Source organism: Esox lucius, chromosome 20, assembly GCF_011004845.1.
Source record: "Esox lucius isolate fEsoLuc1 chromosome 20, fEsoLuc1.pri, whole genome shotgun sequence".
NCBI lineage: Eukaryota > Metazoa > Chordata > Actinopteri > Esociformes > Esocidae > Esox > Esox lucius.
Genome location: NC_047588.1, coordinates 17,302,656 through 17,323,546, shown reverse-complemented (window position 1 = coordinate 17,323,546; position 20,891 = coordinate 17,302,656). Strand labels below are relative to the sequence as shown.

The window sequence follows — 20,891 nt, the reverse complement described above, 5'->3', positions numbered from 1 at the left end:
GGTATTTCCACTGTAAATGCAAGTAGGCTAAAATAATGCGTTTAAACATGTTACATATACCCTATCTTAATTATTAGAGCGCCTGTTAATTATTTTTATCTGACGTCACCCTGCTGGGAAAACGCGCATGGAACATGAAGTATGCGCTCTCCAATCTTACCGCAGTGAACTGTCATTCAGAGCAGTGAGGAATGATGGACATTCCGAGTCGTTTTAGTGAGCCGGCTCTTCTGACTCCGTTCACCTGAAATTGCCGGCTCATTTGTTTCCCGAAAGGCTCTTAGTTTAAAATGCTTGCAAATAACTTTTTTTTATTGATTATGAAGTGCGGATATAAAATCGTTGTAACCTTGTCTGCAAATAAAGTTTGAGCTTAAAATTAAGGTAATACGGAGCCAAATGAACTGCTCCTTTCACCAATGTGATTCGGTTCCCAAAATTCACCAAAAGAGCCATACCCAGCGAGCGACCTAGCTCTAGTAGTTTTTAAAAACTGAGGACATTAGCTCGATACGTACAGTATTTCGGCAATGAGAGCAATTCGTTCTAACCAGATGAGTACCATGGGTCTGCGTCGCCTTTTATTGCTTTTCGCCATGGCCCAGCAGAACGTCTTAATAGCTGCCACCGATGTACTTGAGCTGGGGGATTCGGATTTCGAATACACGGTAGCAGAGCACGATACCCTACTTGTGGAATTCTTCGCCCCTTGGTGAGCTGTTAATGCATTAGTATGCAGTCATTAAATACTTAAACAATTTTTTACATCGTTTATTCAATACTGTTTTTATTGTGTGGATAGCTAGTTCGTTATTTGTATTTAGAACTGTGCAGCTGTTGGTGGGTATCCGGTTAAACTGTGTGGCTGTGGCTAACATTAGGTAACGTTTTTTTGTTCCCACTGTCAGAATATCAAACATTGTTACGTGTATTTATTTTCCCCCATATTGGACGATTACTGTAGACTAGACCTGTTTACTAATGAGAGTAAACCTAAATCACAAGCTATACTAGCTAATTATAGATATATCTTGAACCAGGATTGCCACACTGACAAAATAAATACTGGCCTTTGTAAAGTCTCACCCACCATCTCTACTGCCTCTATTAATTTCTCATGTATGCATTTATGCAAATGTACAGCTAGAGCAGTGTAATCAGATTTCATAAATTTCCAGACAGAATATTTGCACCATTGATAAAATTTGACTTAATACTATATTGGTTGTCTTCAGCTGTTTTCCCCATCTGAGACTGTATCCTCCTTTGCTTTGTACGGCTCCTGTTTTCATCTCTCAGGTGTGGCCACTGCCAGAGACTGGCTCCAGAATATGAAACCGCAGCAACAAAACTAAAGGGGAAAGTATATTTGGCCAAAGTGAGTGTTCTAGTTTGCCCTCACATACTACAGAGGTGCATTGTACTTTCATGCATTCATATTCTTTACAGTTTAATTTTTCAATGTTTGTAACTTTACACTTTCTCTTTGAGACACCTTTTGTTCCAAATATTGGGTATGGAGGAATACTGTTTTAAACGTAATACTTTAGCAAATTATTATATAGCAAGCTAGAGTATAATTAATGTTTTAAAAAAACAATAACATGTTAGTTTCAAGCATAACACGTGTAAGCCTATGGGTTTCCAACATTCGTAAGTTTCTTTACCCTTTGTGGTCATTGCTAAGGAAAACAATGGGCTGCATGTTGAACCTGTCTTCAGCTTGCTATACAGATTTTAGAGAGATTTGCCTGTCCTTAATAGCTTTGTTGCTTTCTATTATTGGTGAAACAGGATTAGTTGTTCTTCCACTTTGTGAATGCAGTGTTAGTAAGGTATTGTGTTACATTTTCTAAAGCTTTCTGAAATATCCCAAGGTAGACTGCACGGTGAACTCTGAAACCTGTGGACGCTTTGGGGTCAATGGGTACCCGACTCTCAAAATCTTCCGCAATGGAGAGGACTCAGCTGCTTATGATGGACCCAGGACTGCAGGTAACTACTTAAGTCACTAGTTTTATGTATTTGTGTGTTTATTATATAGTTAATGCCTAATGTAATGTATGCTCTTACAATAGATGGCATTGTGAGTTACATGACGAAACAGGTGGGTCCCAGCTCAGTTGCTCTGCACAGTGAAGGAGATCTGGATGCATTCATCAACAACTTTGAAGCCAGTGTAGTTGGTGAGTACACGTCCTCAAAGAAAGCAGTTAATCTGCTCCTTTAGTCTGCTAATATAAAGCATTATCTTTGCCACCTTTTGTATTTTGTGTGTGTATATTAAATATATATAGTAATAGTCAAAAGTATGGACACGCCTATTAAAAAAGTATTTTTTATTTTCACTATTTTACATTGTAGAGTTATAGTGACGACATCAAACCTATGAAATGACACATGGAATCATGTAGCTAACAGAAGTGTTAAACAGATCAAAATAAATATCATATTGTAGATTCTTCAAAGTAGCCACCCTTTGCCTTGATGACAGATTTGCACACTCTTGGCGTTCTCTCAGCCAGCTTCCTGAGGTAGTCAACTGGAATGCATTTCGACAGTTGTGCCTTGTTAAAGTAAATTTGCGGAATTTCTTTCCTTCTTAATGCGGTTGAGCCAATCAGTTGTGGTGTGACAAGGTAGGGATGGTATACAGAAGACCATCATTGTCTGTACTGTAGTAGTCCATATTATGGGAAGAATAGCACAAATAAGTTAAGAGAAATGACCACAAGAAGGCCAGTCAAGCCAGAAAGTTTAAAGAACCTTTGGCATTAATGTATGTTTCTTCAAGTGAAGTCGCAAAAACCATCAAGCACTATGATAACTCATGAGGACCACCACAGGAAAGGAAGACCTAGAGTTACCTTTGCTAGAAAGTATAAGGTAATTAGCGTTACCAGCCTGAAAAATCGGCAATAAACTGCACCTCAGATTACAACCCAAATAAATACTTCAAAGAGTTCAAGTAACAGATACATTTCAACATCAACTGTTCTGAGGAGACTGTGTGAATCAGGCCTTTGTGGTCGAATTGCTGCAGTGAAACTACGACAGAAGGTTACCAACAAGAAGAGACTTGAATGGATGATCTTCGATGTGTGGTTCCTACTGTGAAGCATGGAGGATGAGGTGGGATGTTATGGGGTTGCTTTGCTGGTGTCAGTGATTTATTTAGAATTATAATATATAGTAGGTGTGTCCACACTTTACTGATACTCTATATAAATATACAGACAATTCTTTTTTTTTGGTGACAAATTTTAATCCTTCCTGCTGTTAGGGTTTTTCTCAGGCGAGGAGAGCACTCAGCTGGCTGAGTTCTTGAAGGCATCTAGTGCCATGAGAGACAACCACCGCTTTGCCCACACAACTGACCTGAGCCTTGGCCTCAAACATGGCGTGGAATCAGAGTATGTGTGGTCACTGCCTATGCATATAATCACCTGGGTGCTGAACCATCCATCCTTGGTCACTAGATTCTAATTGCAGATGTGACACCCACTCCTCTCTTGGGTCTCTTCACCAGGGCTGTACTGCTCATCCGTCCCCCCCGACTCAACAGCAAGTTTGAGGACAGTGTGATTAAGACTACGGCATTCTCGACCGCTTCTCTCCGTCAGTTCATCGGAGATCATGTGTTTGGGCTGTGCCCCCATTTGACAGCAGAAAACAGAGACGACATGAGTGGACGAGACTTACTGGTGGCATACTACGACGTGGACTACCTTCACAACATCAAGGGCACTAACTACTGGAGAAACAGGTTAGGGCTGCTCTTTTCTCTTTCCTGATACCTTCCATTTTTTTTTGCTTCTCTTTCATTGCCCTTCTCTTCCTAGGGTGATGAAAGTGGCCACCAAGTTCCAGTCTCAGGAGCTGAACTACGCCGTGGCCAACAGGGCTGAGTTCCAGGATGAACTTAAGGAGGCGTTTAACCTGGGGCCGTCGGACATGCAAGAACTCCCTCTCATCACCATCAGAACAAAGGAGGGCAACAAGTACATCATGCAGGAGGAGTTCACGTGAGTTACAATAACACAACCTCTACAGATCTTTCCTCGTGCGGTCTACAGGCTTGTCCACCATTAACATGCATAGGTCTAGCTGAATACACATAATTGGAATTGGATTTTAATTAAAAAAAAAGAATCATCATCTTTTCGGCCACCTGATACCCCTGCCATTCCCTCTCTGTGATACATAGTTTTTTTTACAACGCTGCTACCTTATTAGTCACCTTTGGCTAAAAACAAAGCCAATTAGCTAGCCTTTTTATCTTCCAACACATCCATGAGAAATAATCATATGTATCAGTTGCTGTTGTCACCTACATCCAGTGGCTCTCAAAAGTAATCAACCCACTTTTCCACATTTTATTGTGTTACAACATGAAATCAAAATAAATTCAATAGTTTTTGCCATTATTCAATTCTTGCTATTCTGACACCAGCATTACACACGTTACTACAGTTTGCATTGAATGTCTGTCCATTGCAGACCGGATGGGAAATCCCTGGAAAGATTTCTGGAAGATTACTTTGCTGATAAACTGAAGAGGCACATCAAATCGGAGGCTGTCCCGCAAAACAACAACGGCCCAGTAAAGGTGTGCAGAATAAAACCAACTAGTGCCTGCTCAAGAAGACGGTTTAAACAAAAGCCCCTTGCCTCTGCAGGTGGTGGTGGCGGACAACTTTGAGGAAATGGTGAATAACCCTTCCAAGGACGTGCTGCTGGAGTTTTATGCACCCTGGTGTGGTCACTGCAAAAGCCTTGAGCCCAAATACACAGAGCTAGGGGAGAAGGTACGATTAATGTCTGAATCGCTAACCTGCTGTTGAGAGTTACAAACCGGGGGGTCCTGGGTGGGGCAACAGTCTATGGCGTTAACCACAGAAAGGGAAAATTATATTATAAATTACTAACCATCCAAATACTCATTTGTTTTTATATTGTTTTAAACTCATTCATTGTTTTTTATTACAGCTGTCCGCTGACGATAACATTATTATAGCAAAGATGGACGCCACTGCAAACGATGTTCCATCTATGTACGATGTCCAAGGGTGAGCCTCTTCTTGTTCCCGTGTGGGACTTTGTCCGTTTCATCAGTTACAACACCGTGGTAATCACATCTGGTTTCCTTCCCAGTTTCCCCACAATTTTCTTTGTTCCTGCGGGACAGAAGGACCAACCTCAGAAATACACGGTGAGGCCTCAACCCCGCTCCAGACAACATGGAAGACCTAGCCATTGATTCTCTGTAAACAGTGTTCTGATGTTACCAGACTACTTTAACCACCCATGTCTGTCAATAGGGTGACCGCGAAGTGAACGACTTCATCAGCTATCTTAAGAAGGAGGCAACACATCCCCTTGTCCTGGGCACTACTAGAGAAGACTTGTGAGAGCGATGAAGAACAAGTAAAAAGTGGTGAAAGCAGGTGTCCGTGGCAAAGAAGCAGAAGATAAAACCCTTTAGAAAAGAAGCCACCCTTTGCAACCCCGTTTCAGATCAGAAGATCTCTCAATTTTCTGTGCCTTACTAAACAATAAGCAATTTGGAGATTTAAATATGAAAGTTCTCAATGTGAAAGAATGGCGCATCTTCATGCGCAGTAACAAGCAGCACATGCACAGTTTGGCTTTGAAAGAAAACCGATAACTTGTGGATTGTGGTAATATTTCCAGGAAGGATGTACTAATGTAATGTCTTTGACAGAGATTCTCAGTTGCATACTCCTTGTGTCCATTCTCATCTCCTTTCCAAAACCCATTGAAGGAAAAAGTGAAAACAGAGTGACAAAATGTTTTAATCCTCAGATTTGAACTGGGATTTTTTTAATCATATTTATTTGAAAAGGTGAAAGGCCACTGGTGAAACTTCACAACTCTAACTTATTCTCAGTTTCCCACGTGTAGGAAGTGAAATCAAGTGAAAATTTGCACTGGGAACTAGGAGTTTACTCTAACTGCAATTGCTACTGAACAATGGGCTTTCCTTAGTAAAGTTGTGTAATTATATTCAGATGTAGAAAAGGACAAATGTGCAAAAAAAAATCTCAGTTGCTTAAGGTGCAAAGGCTCGGTCCAAAATCTCCCATAGGTGTCCAGTTGGGTTGAGATCTGATGACTACCAATCATATGCGGCCAATGGCATATGATTTACATCACATCATTTTCATACTCATCAAACCCTTCAGTGACCCCTTGTGCCCTGTGAATTTGGGCATTGTCCTCCAGGAAGAGACACAATAATGAGCCATCTTTTCATGTGACAACACTGAAGAAATGACACTTTGCTACAATGTAAAGTAGTGAGTGTACAGCTTGAATAACAGTATACATTTGCTGTCCCCTCAAAATAACTCAACACATAGCCATTAATGTCTAAACCGCTGGCAAAAAAAAGTTAGTACACTGGGCCCAATTAGCCATTTTCCCTCCCTGGTGTCTCAGGTGTGAATGGGGAGCAGGTGTGTTAAATTTGGTGTTATCGCTCTCACACTCCCTCATACTGGTTACTGGAAGTTCAACATGGCACCCCATGGCAAAGAACTCTGAGAATCTGAAAAAAATAATTGTTGCTCTACATGAAGATGGCCAAGGCTATAAGAAGATTGCCAAGACCCTGATACTGAGCTACAGCACGGTGGCCAAGACCATACAGCAGTTTAACAGGACAGGTTCCACTCAGAACAGGCCTCACCATGGTCGACCCAAGAAGTTGAGTACCGGTGCTCAGCGTCATATCCAGAGGTTGTCTTTGGGAAATAGACGTATGAGTGCTGCCAGCATTGCTGCAGAGTTTGAAGGTGTGGGGGGTCAGCCTGTCAGTGCTCAGACCATACACTGCATCAAATTGGTCTGAATGGCTGTCGTCCCAGAAGAAAGCCTCTTCTAAAGATGATGCACTAGAAAGCCCACAAACAGTTTACTGAAGACAAGCAGACTAAGGACATGGATTACTGGAACCATGTCCTGTGGTCTGATGAGACCAAGATAAACGTATTTGTTTCAGATAGTGTCAAGTGTGTGTGGCGGCAACCAGGTCAGGAGTACAAAGATGTGTCTTGCCTACAGTCAAGCAAGGTGGTGGGAGTGTCATGGTCTGGGGCTGCCTGAGTGCTGCCGGCACTGGGGAGCTACAGTTCATTGAGAGAACCACGAATGCCAACATGTACTGTGACATACTGAAGCAGAGCATGATCCCCTCCTTTCGGAGACTGGGCCGCAGGGCAGTATTCCAATATGATAACGACCCCAAACACACCTCCAAAACTAACACTGCCTTGCTAAAGAAGCTGAGGGTAAAGGTGATGGACTGGCCAAGCATGTCTCCAGACCTAAACCCTATTGAGCATCTGTGGGGCATCCTCAAACAGAAGGTGGAGCGCAAGGTCTCAAACACCCACCAGCTCTGTGATGGAGGAGTGGAAAAGGACTCCAGTGGCAACCTGTGAACTCCATGCCCTAGACGGTTAAGGCAGGGATGGAAAATAATGGTGGCCACACAAAACATTGACACTTTGGGCCCAATTTGGACATTTTCACTAAGGGGTATACCCGCTTTTGTTGCCAGCAGTTTAGACATTAATGGCTGTGTTGTGTTATTTTGAGGGGACAGCAAATGTACACTGTTATACAAGCTGTACACTCACTACTTTAAATTGTAGCGAAGTGTCATTTCAGTGTTGTCACATGAGCATATATAATCAAATATTTACACAAATGTGAGGGGTGTACTCACTTTTGTGAGATACTGTATATATTTATATGTTGAAACTTCACAATTCAAACTCATATTCTCAGTTTCCCTTTATGTATAAAAGTTTTGATGACAAAATAGGGTTTATACCACTGAAGCACTATGCTTAGACTTTTCTGTCAAACACCTGGGCTTTGGGGTAACCTTTTTACCATTTGCATCTTCCATAAATGTGCTTTGTGAGAAAGATTAAAATGTGCTAAAGTAATCACTGAAATCATTAAATGTTTACATGATTTAAAACATCCTGTCTGCTTTTACTGTTGGATTTGGTAAAAAATACTTTTAAAAAACAAATTTTATTGGATTCCTGTGTCATTGTAGCCTCTTATCAGTTTTGTTACATAGCAAATAATCCACATTTTGGTATTTTCAAACACTGATGAGGTTTATCAGTCACATTACATCAAATATAGCTGTTTATTTGTTTAACTTTAAATGAAGAGGGATGGGGCGGATTATCCTGGCCTGGACCAGTGGAGCGGGTGCTCCGGCAACACATCAACTGTTTTCTATTAGCCCGCCCTGGACCAGTTAGATGTCTGGTTGTACAGCAGGGGTCTCCAACCGTGGACCACCTTGCCTTTTCAACTAGATGTACATATATATTTTTTACTAGATGTACACATTTTTAACTAGATGTACACACATTTTTAACTAGATGTACATATATATTTAAAAGGAGGTGGGATCATAAGTATATAAACACATTATGTTCAGTGTTTGCAACCGAGCAGGCCCTATTATGAAAACCTCACTATGCAAACGTATAAGGTGATATCCTGATTTTCTCGCACTTTCTGGAAGCTAGCTGAATTACAGCAACACCAGTTGGCATTCAAACTCAACCCTTATTGTGCACTGACAAAGTGAATGCGGATCTGTAAATCTTTGGAAGGAACGAGGTGCCTTATCAAACGAGCTGTAACAGGAGCACGGTGCTGAAATAACTGAGAAAAATCTTGACGCACATGTTGATAAATAAGTAGAAAATATAAATTAACACAATTACTCTAACACACCCATAACTGTCATTACTGCCAAAACTGGTCTGTGGCCATATTATTAACGTATGGTACTTACACCAACAAGCAAACTCTTATAATTCAAGCGTTGCACCCAATCCATAGGCAGGCTAGCTAACTACACCATAACATCAAGATAATCGGGTCATATTCATCACTACCGCACAGTTTGTGGAAAATTCGTATTCTTACCTTTCTGTTCAATGATCAAAACACTCCACATAACAGCCATGGAGCTCTCCTCTCTGGGCTGTTTAGGTGCCGACTGACCCACTAGTATACAAAATGAAAATGAATCTTATAGTCTTTTAAGCATTATTTCTAATGTTAGCTCACCATCGATATTCCACTACAGTTGATAAACTTATTCAGACAGAAAACCTTATCTGTCAAATTATGTGCATGTCCCAATAGGTACTGGATAAGTGTCCCAAGTCCCGGATCGAGAAGCGTCTGGATCTGGCACAAATTAACCACCACTGGCCATGGGTGTTCAAATCTGACCCTCCAAAGGCCAGAGCCTGATGGGTTTCTGCACCCACCTGGTGTACCTGATGAGGGGTTGCAATGAAAAAATAGTGTAACTGGCTTGGAAGGCCAGTGTTAAATATCCCTGCCCTATGCATTTGTGGAGAAGAGATATGACAGGATTTGGCAGATGTAAGCAATGGGGTTAATAGCGTCCTCTTGCACTCAGAAAGGAAGATTTGCTATATTATACACATCTCCACAAGTGCTTAGGGATCCATTTGGAAGTAGATTCCCTAAAGGATGAACGTCTGCTGCAAAGAACTGTAACACGAGGAACATTAAGGATCTGAGAAATATATAGGAAAAAACATGTCCTTTATATCGTCATTTATGTAGGCCTCTGCAATTTGTTCTAGTGTCCCAAAACGGAGGAGTGAGGATTTCTAGTGAGCGTAAAGGGCAAATGACCAACAACAGTTGCTGGCGTGAATATGGTCCTGTTTGGATAATAACAAACATTGACGATCTGTACATAATCATGGAAATAGCGAACGACACAGTGGACGATTCGTAGCCACGTTAATACTGTGGTATAAAAAATTAAATAATTTAATCAGAATCAGCTTTATTCACCAGGTATGTGTACACATATGAGGAATTTGACTCTGGATTATACAGGCTCATGATATGCTTACTCATAAAAATAAAATTAACAAAAGACATTCAATGAGAGTAACCGACTGCAATATACAGTACACATAAATACACATAATAAACCAAAACAATAACATATTAAGACTGATGAGACAATAGTGCAATGAGCAGGGTATAAAGGGTGCTGGAAATCAATATTTTTGTACAGGTATAATTATTTACATAATGACGGTGGATGTGATATATATATATATATATATATATATATATATATATACACACTCACCTAAAGGATTATTAGGAACACCTGTTCAATTTCTCATTAATGCAATAATTTAATCAAGTAATCACATGGCAGTTGCTTCAATGCATTTAGGGGCGTGGTCCTGGTCAAGACAATCTCCTGAACTCCAAACTGAATGTCAGAATGGGAAAGAAAGGTGATTTAAGCAATTTTGAGCGTGGCATGGTTGTTGGTGCCAGACGGGCCGGTCTGAGTATTTCACAATCTGCTCAGTTACTGGGATTTTCACACACAACCATTTCTAGGGTTTACAAAGAATGGTGTGAAAAGGGAAAAACATCCAGTATGTGGCAGTCCTGTGGGCGAAAATGCCTTGTTGATGCTAGAGGTCAGAGGAGAATGGGCCGACTGATTCATGCTGATAGAAGAGTAACTTTGACTGAAATAACCACTCGTTACAACCGAGGTATTCAGCAAAGCATTTGTGAAGCCACAACACGCACAACCTTGAGGCGGATGGGCTACAACAGCAGAAGACCCCACCGGGTACCACTCATCTCCACTACAAATAGGAAAAAGAGGCTACAATTTGCATGAGCTCACCAAAATTGGACAGTTGAAGACTGGAAGAATGTTGCCTGGTCTGATGAGTCTCGATTTCTGTTGAGACATTCAGATGGTAGAGTCAGAATTTGGCGTAAACAGAATGAGAATATGGATCCATCATTCCTTGTTACCACTGTGCAGGCTGGTGGTGGTGGTGTAATGGTGTGGGGGATGTTTTCTTGGCACACTTTAGACTCCTTAGTGCCAATTGGGCATTGTTTAAATGCCACGGCCTACCTGAGCATTGTTTCTGACCATGTCCATCCCTTTATGACCACCATGTACCCATCCTCTGATGGCTACTTCCAGCAGGATAATGCACCATGTCACAAAGCTCGAATCATTTCAAATTGGTTTCTTGAACATGACAATGAGTTCACTGTACTGAAATGGCCCCCACAGTCACCAGATCTCAACCCAATAGAGCATCTTTGGGATGTGGTGGAACGGGAGCTTCGTGCCCTGGATGTGCATCCCACAAATCTCCATCAACTGCAAGATGCTATCCTAACAATATGGGCCAACATTTCTAAAGAATGCTTTCAGCACCTTGTTGAATCAATGCCACGTAGAATTAAGGCAGTTCTGAAGGCGAAAGGGGGTCCTAATAATCCTTTAATTGAGTGTATGTATATATATATATATATATATATATATATATATATATATATATATATATATATATATATATATAGTGTAATGGAGCAGAGTGCAAACAATGCTGGAATGTAATTTCTGTGTACATGAGGTAGGTGGATATGATATATACAGTATATATACAGTATGAACAGCACTGAATTACAGGATGACAAAATAATAAGTAGTAGATAGGTGGATGTTAGGGTCAGAGTTACTGGGTTGTTATTCAGGGATTGTGCCTGGCACTAAGTGTCTGAAGTTGACTGTTCATCCGAGTGATGGCCTGTGGCTAGAAACAGTTCCTGTGTCTGTTGGTTTTGGTGTACAGTGGTCTGTAGCGCCTACCAGAGGAATGGGCTGGAACAGGTTGTATCCAGGGTGTGATGGAACTGCAGTGATGTTTCCTGCCCTTTTACTGACTCTGGTTTTGTATAAGTCTTGGATGGAGGGCAGTTTGACACCAATGATCTTTTCTGCAGTTCTGACTGTCCATTGTAGTCCGTTCCTTTCCAGTTTTGTGGCAGATCCAAACCAAACAGTGTTGGATGTGCTGAGAACAGACTGGATGATGGCTGTGTAAACCTGGATCAGTAGCTCCATAGACAGGTTAAGCTTCTTAAGCTCGCGCAGGAATTACATCCTCAGCTGGGCCTTTTTAATTATGGCATCTGTCTTGGGCTCCCACTTTGGATCCTGGGAGATAGTGGATCCCAGAAACCTGAAGGATTCCACTACAGACACAGGGCTGTTGAGAATGGTGATTGGGGGAAGAGTCGGGGGGCTCCTCCTGAAGTCTAAAGTCATCTCCACAATTTTGAGCGGGTCAAGCTCCAGGTTGTTCTGACCACACCAGAGGACTAGCTGTTCAACCTGTAGACAGACTCGTCACCGTCTCGGATGAGGCCGATGACCGTAGTGTCGTTGGCGAACTTCAGTAGTTTGACAGATGGGTCTCTTGGGGTGCAGTTGTTGGTGTAGAGGGAGAAGAGCAGTGGGGAGAGCACACACCCCTGGGGGGTGCCGGTACTGATTGTTCGGTGCTGGATGTGATGTTCCCCAGCCTCTGCTGACACCTGTTGGTCAGGAAGTTTGTGATCCACTGCCAGGTAGAGGCTGGCACAGTGAGCTGGATGAGTTTGGTATGGAGGATGTCTGGGATGATGGTGTTGAAAGCCCAGCTGAAGTCCACAAACAGGATCCTCGCATATGTCCCTGGAGGGTCAAAGTGTTGCAGGATGTAGTGCAGTCCCATGTTGACAGCATCATCCACAGACCTGTAAGTCCGGTAGGCAAACTGCAGGGGGTCTAGCAAGGGGCCTGTGATATCCTTCAGGTGGGCCAACACTAATCTTTCAAAGCATTTTAATGACCACAGATGTGAGGGCAACAGGTCTGTAGTCATTCAATCCAGTGATGTTTTTTTGGGGGGGGACCGGGATCCAGAGATCTGTCAAAGATCTGTGTAAAGATGGGGGCCAGTTGTTCGGCACAAACTTTCAGGCAGGATGGTGACACAACATTGATTGTACAGGGTTCTGCCTCCACTTCTGTAGGCCTTCTCCTTAGACTGACGAAGCTGCCTGAGTTTTGCCGTAAACCAGGGTTTTTGGTTGCAGTATGTGCAGAAGGTTTTTGTCGGCACACACATATCTTCACAAAAACTGATGTAAGATGTCACAGTGTCAGTGAGTTCGTGTAGGTCTGTGGCTGCAGCCTCAAAGACACTCCAATCAGCAGAATTAAAGCAGGCTTGTAATTTGAGGCAGGTTTTCACTGTACAGGGCAGATGGCAGCATGTATTGCGTCGTGTGGGTGAGCGGTTTGCTGATGTCAACGATCGAGTGGCATATGGTGGCGGTGGGGTTATGGTATGGGCAGGTGTGTGTTATGGACAATGAACACAGGTGCATTTTATTGATTGCACTTTCAATGCACAGAGATACCGTGACGAGATCCTGAGGCCCATTGTTCTGCCATTCATCCATGACCATCACCTCATGTTGCAGCATGATAATGCACAGCCCCATGTTGCAAGGATCTGTACACAATTCCTGGAAGCTGAAAACATCCCAGTTCTTGCATGGCCAGGATACTCACTGGACATGTCACCCATTGAGCATGTTTGGGATGCTCTGGATCGGAGTATATGACAGCGTGTTCCAGGTCCTGCCAATATCCAGCAACTTCGCACAGCCATTGAAGAGGAGCGGACCAACATTCCACAGGCCACAATCAACAACCTGATCACCTCTATGCGAAGGAGATGTGTTGCACTGCGTGAGGCAAATGGTGGTCACGCCTGATACTGACTGGTTTTCGAACCCCCCCCCCCCCCCCCCCCCCATATAGTGAAACTGCAAATTTTATTGTGGCCAGCCTAAGGCACACCTGTGCAATAATCTTGCTGTCTAACCAGCATCTTGATTAGCATCTCTGTGCCACACCTGTGAGGTGGATGGATTATCTCGGCAAATAAGTGCTCACTAACACGATTTTGTGAAGAATATTTGAGAGAAATAGGCCTTTTGTTATAGAGAAAGTCTTACATCTTTGAGTTCAGCTCATGATAAATGGGGGCAAAAACAAAAGTGTTGCATTCATAATTTTGTTCAGTGTAAATGTGTCTACTGCGACATAACATCAAATACGACAGTAAAAATCACGAGGTAAAATTCATAACTTGAAGACAGCGCCGGGTGTCTACTTCCTGTTTCGTCCTAACGGAGATTGGATTGTTTGGCTGTTCATCAAAATCACACGGTACTCTACTGGTCAAATAGTGTACCACCCGCCCAGCGGGAAAATACGTACGGTTTGCTTGTTTTACTGCGTAGTGCAGAGTAGGTATAACTTGGTAGCCCGTTGGTTTATATACGCTGCCAAAATGATGGGAAGACCGATTGTTGTGTTGAGTAAGTAATGAACAAAGTTTCAATATTCATACATATAGTAAATACAGAATTGCATTAAGTGTACATTAAAGTTTGCTATATTTGTTAACTGTTTCATTCAAGCGACGTGATGCTCAATGTTCTGGCCTTGCTCAGTAATGTTAGCTAGTGTGAGATCTCGAAGAATGACAGTCATGCTGCGTAGGCAAACAGTGCTAACTAGCGCAGTTTTAAACCTTTATCCAATTTCGAGAATAAACAAGGATGTTACGATGTTTGTTAACCATTTGCAAAAGTGATGTTAACGCAAATTAATTTGTTCAGGGATTAGAAAGCTCAAATGACTCAGGTAAGTCTTGGGTACTGGCTGCTTTGCTAGTTAACTCGCTAGGTATGCTAAATGGCTAACAAACTATTTCCCGAGTCGTGTTTCAGTTTTTGGCGTGTTATCAGTATCAGTTCTCATACAATTTTGTTCAGTCATTTTGAGCATAGGTCTAAGGAACATTTCTTCAATCTTTACCTTTTAGGCCAGAATATGAAAAGAGAGTCTGGACGCAAGGTCCAGAAAGGGAACATAGGTGCAGCAAAGGTAAAAATGACAGACACTACTTCCACTACATTTAATTGCAGAAATTCAACCTGAATAATGCCTACAGACTGCAACCTAACCGAGTCACATTTTACAGGCAATAGCAGATGTCATCCGGACATGCCTGGGACCAAGAGCGATGATGAAGGTTTGCTTCAAGACATGCTTCAATATGACACCAAAATACAACCGACTTAAATGGTCTTTATTAATACTGTATATTGCCACTTCCTATTATATCTAATTTTAAAAAGATATTTGGCAAACTCTCTTATCCAGAGCAATTTACAGTCTTGCTGGCTGGAGGATTGCCTTGGTCCAGTGATGTTTCCATGCACATGTGTGGCTTACGGCCAGGGACCACTTTCAGTATCATTCTAGCCTGTACACTGCCTACTTGTCACAGTTTTGAAAGTACGTCCTTCTGTCCATGAGCTAGGCAACTCCTACTGCTCCAAGGTTTTTGCTGAAATGTGTTCTTAATCATACTTGCTTGGAAAAAAAATATTTCTGCCAACTCACCCATCACTGTTTATACTGTTCATTAACTCTATTTGCATGGTATTGTACTTAATTGTGTAGACTGCTTTACGTAATTTTAAAAACCACATGGATTTGCTGCTTGTTTTGATTTTATTACACTTAAATGGTTGAGTGACTAGACACGCAAGCATTTTGCTGCACCTGCTTTTTCATCGGTCTAATCTGTATGTGCACACGCTATACTTTGACCTCCATTAACAGATGCTGCTTGACCCCATGGGTGGGATTGTCATGACCAACGACGGCAACGCCATTCTCAGAGAGGTGCGCTTTCCGTACTCAAATTCCCATGAGCACACTTGCACTGCTTTGAAAGTTGTGATCTAAAAACCTTTTGCCTGTAAACAAACACAGATCCAGGTGCAGCACCCAGCCGCCAAGTCCATGATTGAGATAAGTCGCACACAGGACGAGGAGGTGGGAGACGGGACCACGTCAGTCATCATCCTTGGTAAGTGGCTGCAGGTATTTCACTTCCTTTCACTGCCGCGTTGACGAGATTTTCGAATCGTCTTCCTCCAAGCCATTTTACAACTGTGTGCATATTTGAAATAAATAATTTTAAAAGGCTCTTGTCTAATGGCTTGACTTTTTTTGGTCCGTCCAGCTGGGGAGATGCTGTCCGTAGCAGAGCAGTTCCTGGAGCAGCAGATGCACCCCACAGTCATCATCAGTGCCTACAGACATGCCCTCGATGACATGCTAGACATGCTGAAAGACATCAGGTAGACATGGAATATAACCTGTACATTCACTGACCTGAACAGTAAACGCGTGTATGCCCTTCAGAGGCTGTCCGTACTTCGCTGGTTCACTCTGCTCCACTAACCCTGTGGCCTCTTAGCACCCCAGTGGATGTGAACGACAAGGCCCAGATGCTGAAGATCATCAACTCGGCCATATGCACCAAGGCATTGAGTCATTGGTCTACCATGGCCTGTAACATTGCATTGGACGCTGTGCGGACTGTGGAGTTGGAGGAGCATGGACGCAAAGAGATCAACATCAAGCTGTATGCCAAAGTGGAGAAGGTGAGCTTAAAATGTTATATACTACTGTTAAAAAAATATGGGGTCACTTAGAAATGTTTTTTTTTGGCCATTTAAAATGACATCAAACTGATCCGAAATACAGTGTAGACATTGTTAATGTTGGAAATGACTATTGTATGTTTTTAATAGAATATCTACAGAGGCACATTATAAGCACCAATCGCTAGTGTGTTCCAATTGAATTTTATTGTTATTTTTATTTTTTTATTAACATTTTTATTTAAAAAAAATGTATAAGAAACTTTTCTGAAACTTGTCAGTCTATTCTTGTTCTGAGAAATAGATTCCATGCGAGAAATTGGCAAAAAACGGAAGATCTCATACCCCCCTTCATAGAACAGTGCAAACTGACTCTAACCAGAATAGAAAGAGGAGTGGGACCCATTGCACAACTGAGCAAGAGGACAAATACATTAGAGCAGTGTTTCCCAATCCTGGTCCTTGGGACTCTGTGGTGCATGGTTTTGCCCTAGCAATCACACCTGTTTTAAATGTTGTCAAACCACTTAGCTTGATTATGTCAATCAAGTGTGTATCATCAGTCTTTAATTTGAATCTGGTGTGTGAGTGCTAGGGCAAAAACAAAAACGTGAACTAGTTTCAGTCCCTTGGACAAGGATTGGGAAACACTGCATTACTGTCTTGTTTGAGGGATAAACACCCCATGTCCCCAACTGGCAGGTTCATTAAATAGTACCAGCAAAACACCAGTCTCATTGTCAACAGTGAAGAGGTGACTCCGAAATGCTGGCCTTCAAGGTAGAGTTGCAAAGAAATAGCCATATCTCAGACTGGCCAATAAAAATAAAAGATTAAGATGGGCAAAACAACACAGGCAGAGAAAGTTTGGGAAAAAGTGATTTGGACAACAGGTCTGAGGGGTTCGGATCACCAAGAAAAACATTTGTGAGATGCAAACCAAATGAAAAGATGTTGGAGGAGTGCCTGATGCCATCTGTCAAGCATGGTGGAGGCAATGTGATGGTCTGGGTGTAAATGGGATCTTGAAGAAGGAAGGCTATCACTCCGTTTTGCAACGCCATACCCTGTGGGAGCAATTATTATTTCAATAAAAAACACTTGACTCCTTCCTATTAATGTAGCTATATTTCCTATTTAAACTCCATGTACGTTTTCATGGAAAACAAGGGCATTTCTAAGTGACTTCTGAACACTGGTGTACGTCTTCACAACGTTCACATTGGTAAGTTTGCCACGGTGTTGTTGTGCCGTGACTCAGCATGGCCGGTGAGGTTCGAGTCCTCATTGTTTGTCTATGGCTATAGGTGCCCGGTGGCATCATTGAGGACTCCTGTGTCCTGAAAGGTGTGATGATCAACAAAGATGTCACTCACCCTCGCATGCGCAGAATGATCAAGAACCCCCGCATCATCCTGCTGGATTGCTCCCTCGAGTACAAGAAGGGCGAGAGCCAGGTACAGGACAGACAGGCACACACTTAACCTGTCATTCACTGATCCAGTTACACACGTTGCTAACACATGCAGTATGCCCACAGTGATAACGTACTAGCCAGTACATGCTGTTTTCTTATGCAGACTGACATAGAGATCACGCGTGAGGAGGACTTTTCCAGGATCCTTCAGATGGAGGAAGAGTACATCCAGACAATCTGTGAAGATATCATCCGCCTCAAGCCAGATCTCATCTTCACTGAGAAGGGCATCTCAGGTACCACAAACGCACTCACTGTTTGGAGAATTCTAGAAACGTCTCTCAATCTCCTGAAGCCCCTACAGAACTGACTAGGCAAACTCACTTTCACCTCCCTAGACCTGGCTCAGCACTATCTGATGAAAGCCAATATTACAGCCATCCGCCGCGTCAGAAAGACTGACAACAACCGGATTTCAAGGTAAGGTCCATTCAACATGAGGTATACTGAATGTGGTGATTTGAAAGCCATTTTGCTATCACTAATGGGCTTTATTCGCAGAGCGTGTGGCGCTCGCATCGCAAGCCGCACAGAAGAGCTGCGCGAAGAGGACGTGGGAACCGGAGCCGGCCTCTTTGAGATCAAGAAGATTGGAGATGAGTACTTCACCTTCGTCACAGAGTGCAAAGACCCTAAAGCCTGCACCATCCTACTGAGAGGAGCCAGCAAGGAGATCCTGGCTGTACGTAACCAGCTCACCCCTCACGCACGGAGAACTCTCCAGGATGTCTCCAACACACTTTACCACTGTGACAAGGTGATCTGAACGAGGTGTTGATGTGTTTCCCTTCAGGAGGTGGAGCGGAACCTACAGGATGCCATGCAGGTGTGCCGTAACGTGCTGCTAGATCCCTTTCTGCTCCCCGGGGGCGGCGCGGTGGAGATGGCTGTGTCCAAGAGGCTGATTGAGCGTTCCAAGACCCTGACCGGGGTGGAGCAGTGGCCGTACCGCGCTGTGGCCCAGGCCCTGGAGGTCATCCCCCGCACCCTCATCCAGAACTGCGGAGCCTCCACCATCCGCGTGCTCACCTCCCTCAGGGTACGTGTGAAGACGTCCTCGCACTGTGGCGTGCGCGCCTTTCCTCTGTTGTTTGGTTGGGTGGGGCAGAATTTAAAATGAGTCCCCTCTGTAGGCCAAGCACACCCTGGAGGGCTGTGAATCCTGGGGGGTGAATGGAGAAACGGGCACCCTGGCAGAAATGAATGAGCTGGGCATCTGTGAGCCTCTGGCCGTCAAGGCACAGACATACAAGACGGCTGTGGAGGTAAGAGGGGCTGGTGTTGAATGGGATATTCACTCCTCAATGTATGAACAGCTTGACTGAATGTCTCGCAAGGGATGGAGTTGCTTTAAGGTCATCAGTAAACCCATTCAGACCAGTCAAACGGACCACTTCATCTATACCAGGGATGAGTTCCTGGGTTCACCCAGATAATAATGTAACTTTGGGTTTCCTTGTCTTTTAGACGGCCATCTTGCTGCTCCGCATTGACGACATTGTGTCTGGACACAAGAAGAAAGGAGATGAGCACGCTGGAGGAGGACAGGGGGCTGAGTAGAGAAGGGACAGGCATGGTAGAGCAGTGGGTAAATAAAGGCTAGCAGTAGGTACATAGCACAGCCTACTGTTCGAATTTTGGATGCTTTTTAGCAAGAACAACTGAAATTCGTTTGTCGGTTTTCTCAACCAAGCATGTGTCCATAATCAAGTCACTCTGTTGCAATGTACAGTTATTGTTACATATTTTGATTTGCTATAAAGTTCCATGTAAATGCTCTGATATCGTTTATTATTGCATACGTCTTATTGTTTACAGTGTATTGAGTGAACTATGATATGTATTGTTTTATAGCACTGTTGTACCCAGTTGAAGTAAGAATGGGTTGTACTATAATAATGTTATCAGCAGGTTTTCCCCCAAATGAGTAACAGAACTTGGTGGGACAGATTTATTAGAAAATTTTAAAACAAGGTATGAAATCCCCAGGTTGGCAATTTACCACAGCATATTCAAATATACAAGAAAATGTGCAAATATATTTTTGATTCACAGGGTTGAACTTTTAAAAATATAGATTACAGGTATTAATTTGCAAGTGTGTAGATGCTTTCCCTGGGATTTGTCATAGTACTGACCTTAGATTAGTCAAAGCAATAGGTGAATGTGTGCCACGCATGTTTATCTTCTGTGCACATAAAGCAATGAAAATAAGCCATTTAAAATATTTCAAGGGTTGCCCGGTCCATGCTCTGTAGGTGGCCTACTGAAGCATATGGTTGTTACACCCTAATAAAAAAACATCCTATTATGTGCCTTCATTGGTACAGTTACAGGTTGTTGTACCTTTTTCCAGGACAGTATTTCACAACGTTAGTCCAGCTAGATTCTATACCGCCTGAAGGTTCTGAACCACTTCACCTGTTGCAGACAGTCTACAACACTGCATGGTTTATACCGCTTCCAGGATCTGGCCAGTAAAAACAGTGAGGTGTTTCTGTCATTCCTGGGCTCTCTCTCCAGTCTCTGGGTCGACACCGCTGTCCAGTTCTGGAGAAGAAATCTGCACTTAAGTTATCAACACAAAGAATGTAAGGAAGCTACTTACACCAGTTATGGATTTTTCCAAGCTCTTCTGAAGTATGTGGGAATCCTATGTTTTCCCTGTTAGAGCAACTTAGTAAGCCCTGTGTCTGACCTTAAAGGACTAGGAAGGGGGTGCGGACAGGGGTGTTAACTCACCCATGCTGGCCTCAGCGGGTGCCGCAGTGGGGGGCTCTCTGTGCTGGCAGCCAGGCTGGAGGTTGGGAGCCGGAGGTCCTGGAACCACTAGACAGGGTGGGGTGAGACTCATGACATCCATAGCAGGAGCAGGGAGTCTGATCACATCCATATCCATTGCTGCTATCAGCGGTGAGACCAAAAAGAAGCGATGGGTAGGTGGAAA

General features: G+C 43.0%; 2 protein-coding genes across 5 annotated transcripts; both read left to right on the top strand.

Moving 5' to 3' along the window:
* Positions 1 to 240: 240 nt before the first annotated feature.
* On the top strand, positions 241 to 6,331 carry LOC105019162 (protein disulfide-isomerase A3). Of its 3 annotated transcripts, none has more exons than XM_020040763.3 (12): positions 241 to 712; positions 1,300 to 1,378; positions 1,878 to 1,995; positions 2,079 to 2,186; positions 3,296 to 3,413; positions 3,530 to 3,766; positions 3,843 to 4,025; positions 4,501 to 4,609; positions 4,680 to 4,808; positions 4,990 to 5,069; positions 5,155 to 5,212; positions 5,322 to 6,331. In XM_020040763.3, the coding sequence occupies exons 1-12, from the start codon at positions 531 to 533 to the stop codon at positions 5,409 to 5,411; spliced, it is 1,491 nt and encodes a 496-aa protein (XP_019896322.2). In that variant the 5' UTR covers positions 241 to 530; the 3' UTR covers positions 5,412 to 6,331. The 3 variants fall into 3 exon arrangements, with proteins under 3 accessions (XP_019896322.2, XP_010883416.2, XP_019896324.2); XM_010885114.4 differs by having other exon boundaries at positions 243 to 712; positions 3,284 to 3,413; XM_020040765.2 differs by lacking the exon at positions 241 to 712 and having other exon boundaries at positions 1,882 to 1,995; positions 3,284 to 3,413.
* A 7,875-nt stretch (positions 6,332 to 14,206) lies between these two features.
* Positions 14,207 to 19,726, top strand: LOC105019163 (T-complex protein 1 subunit gamma). 2 transcript variants are annotated; one of them, XM_010885115.3, is made up of 14 exons: positions 14,207 to 14,322; positions 14,832 to 14,893; positions 14,991 to 15,041; positions 15,638 to 15,700; positions 15,791 to 15,887; positions 16,044 to 16,161; positions 16,281 to 16,467; positions 17,775 to 17,924; positions 18,048 to 18,180; positions 18,283 to 18,364; positions 18,446 to 18,626; positions 18,738 to 18,983; positions 19,078 to 19,209; positions 19,412 to 19,726. In XM_010885115.3, the coding sequence occupies exons 1-14, from the start codon at positions 14,295 to 14,297 to the stop codon at positions 19,502 to 19,504; spliced, it is 1,623 nt and encodes a 540-aa protein (XP_010883417.1). In that variant the 5' UTR covers positions 14,207 to 14,294; the 3' UTR covers positions 19,505 to 19,726. The 2 variants fall into 2 exon arrangements, with proteins under 2 accessions (XP_010883417.1, XP_010883418.1); XM_010885116.5 differs by lacking the exon at positions 14,207 to 14,322 and adding an exon at positions 14,373 to 14,650.
* Positions 19,727 to 20,891: the final 1,165 nt, after the last annotated feature.

Coding starts and splice junctions, on each gene's coding strand:
- LOC105019162 (XM_010885114.4), top strand. CDS start 531: ATGAGAGCAATTCGTTCTAACCAGATGAGTACCATGGGTCTGCGTCGC. Junction 3,767..3,842: donor ACTAACTACTGGAGAAACAG/GTTAGGGCTGCT, acceptor TTCTCTTCCTAG/GGTGATGAAAGTGGCCACCA. Junction 5,213..5,321: donor ACCAACCTCAGAAATACACG/GTGAGGCCTCAA, acceptor GTCTGTCAATAG/GGTGACCGCGAAGTGAACGA.
- LOC105019163 (XM_010885115.3), top strand. CDS start 14,295: ATGATGGGAAGACCGATTGTTGTGTTGA. Junction 18,181..18,282: donor CACTGAGAAGGGCATCTCAG/GTACCACAAACG, acceptor TCACCTCCCTAG/ACCTGGCTCAGCACTATCTG. Junction 18,627..18,737: donor CCAGCAAGGAGATCCTGGCT/GTACGTAACCAG, acceptor GTTTCCCTTCAG/GAGGTGGAGCGGAACCTACA.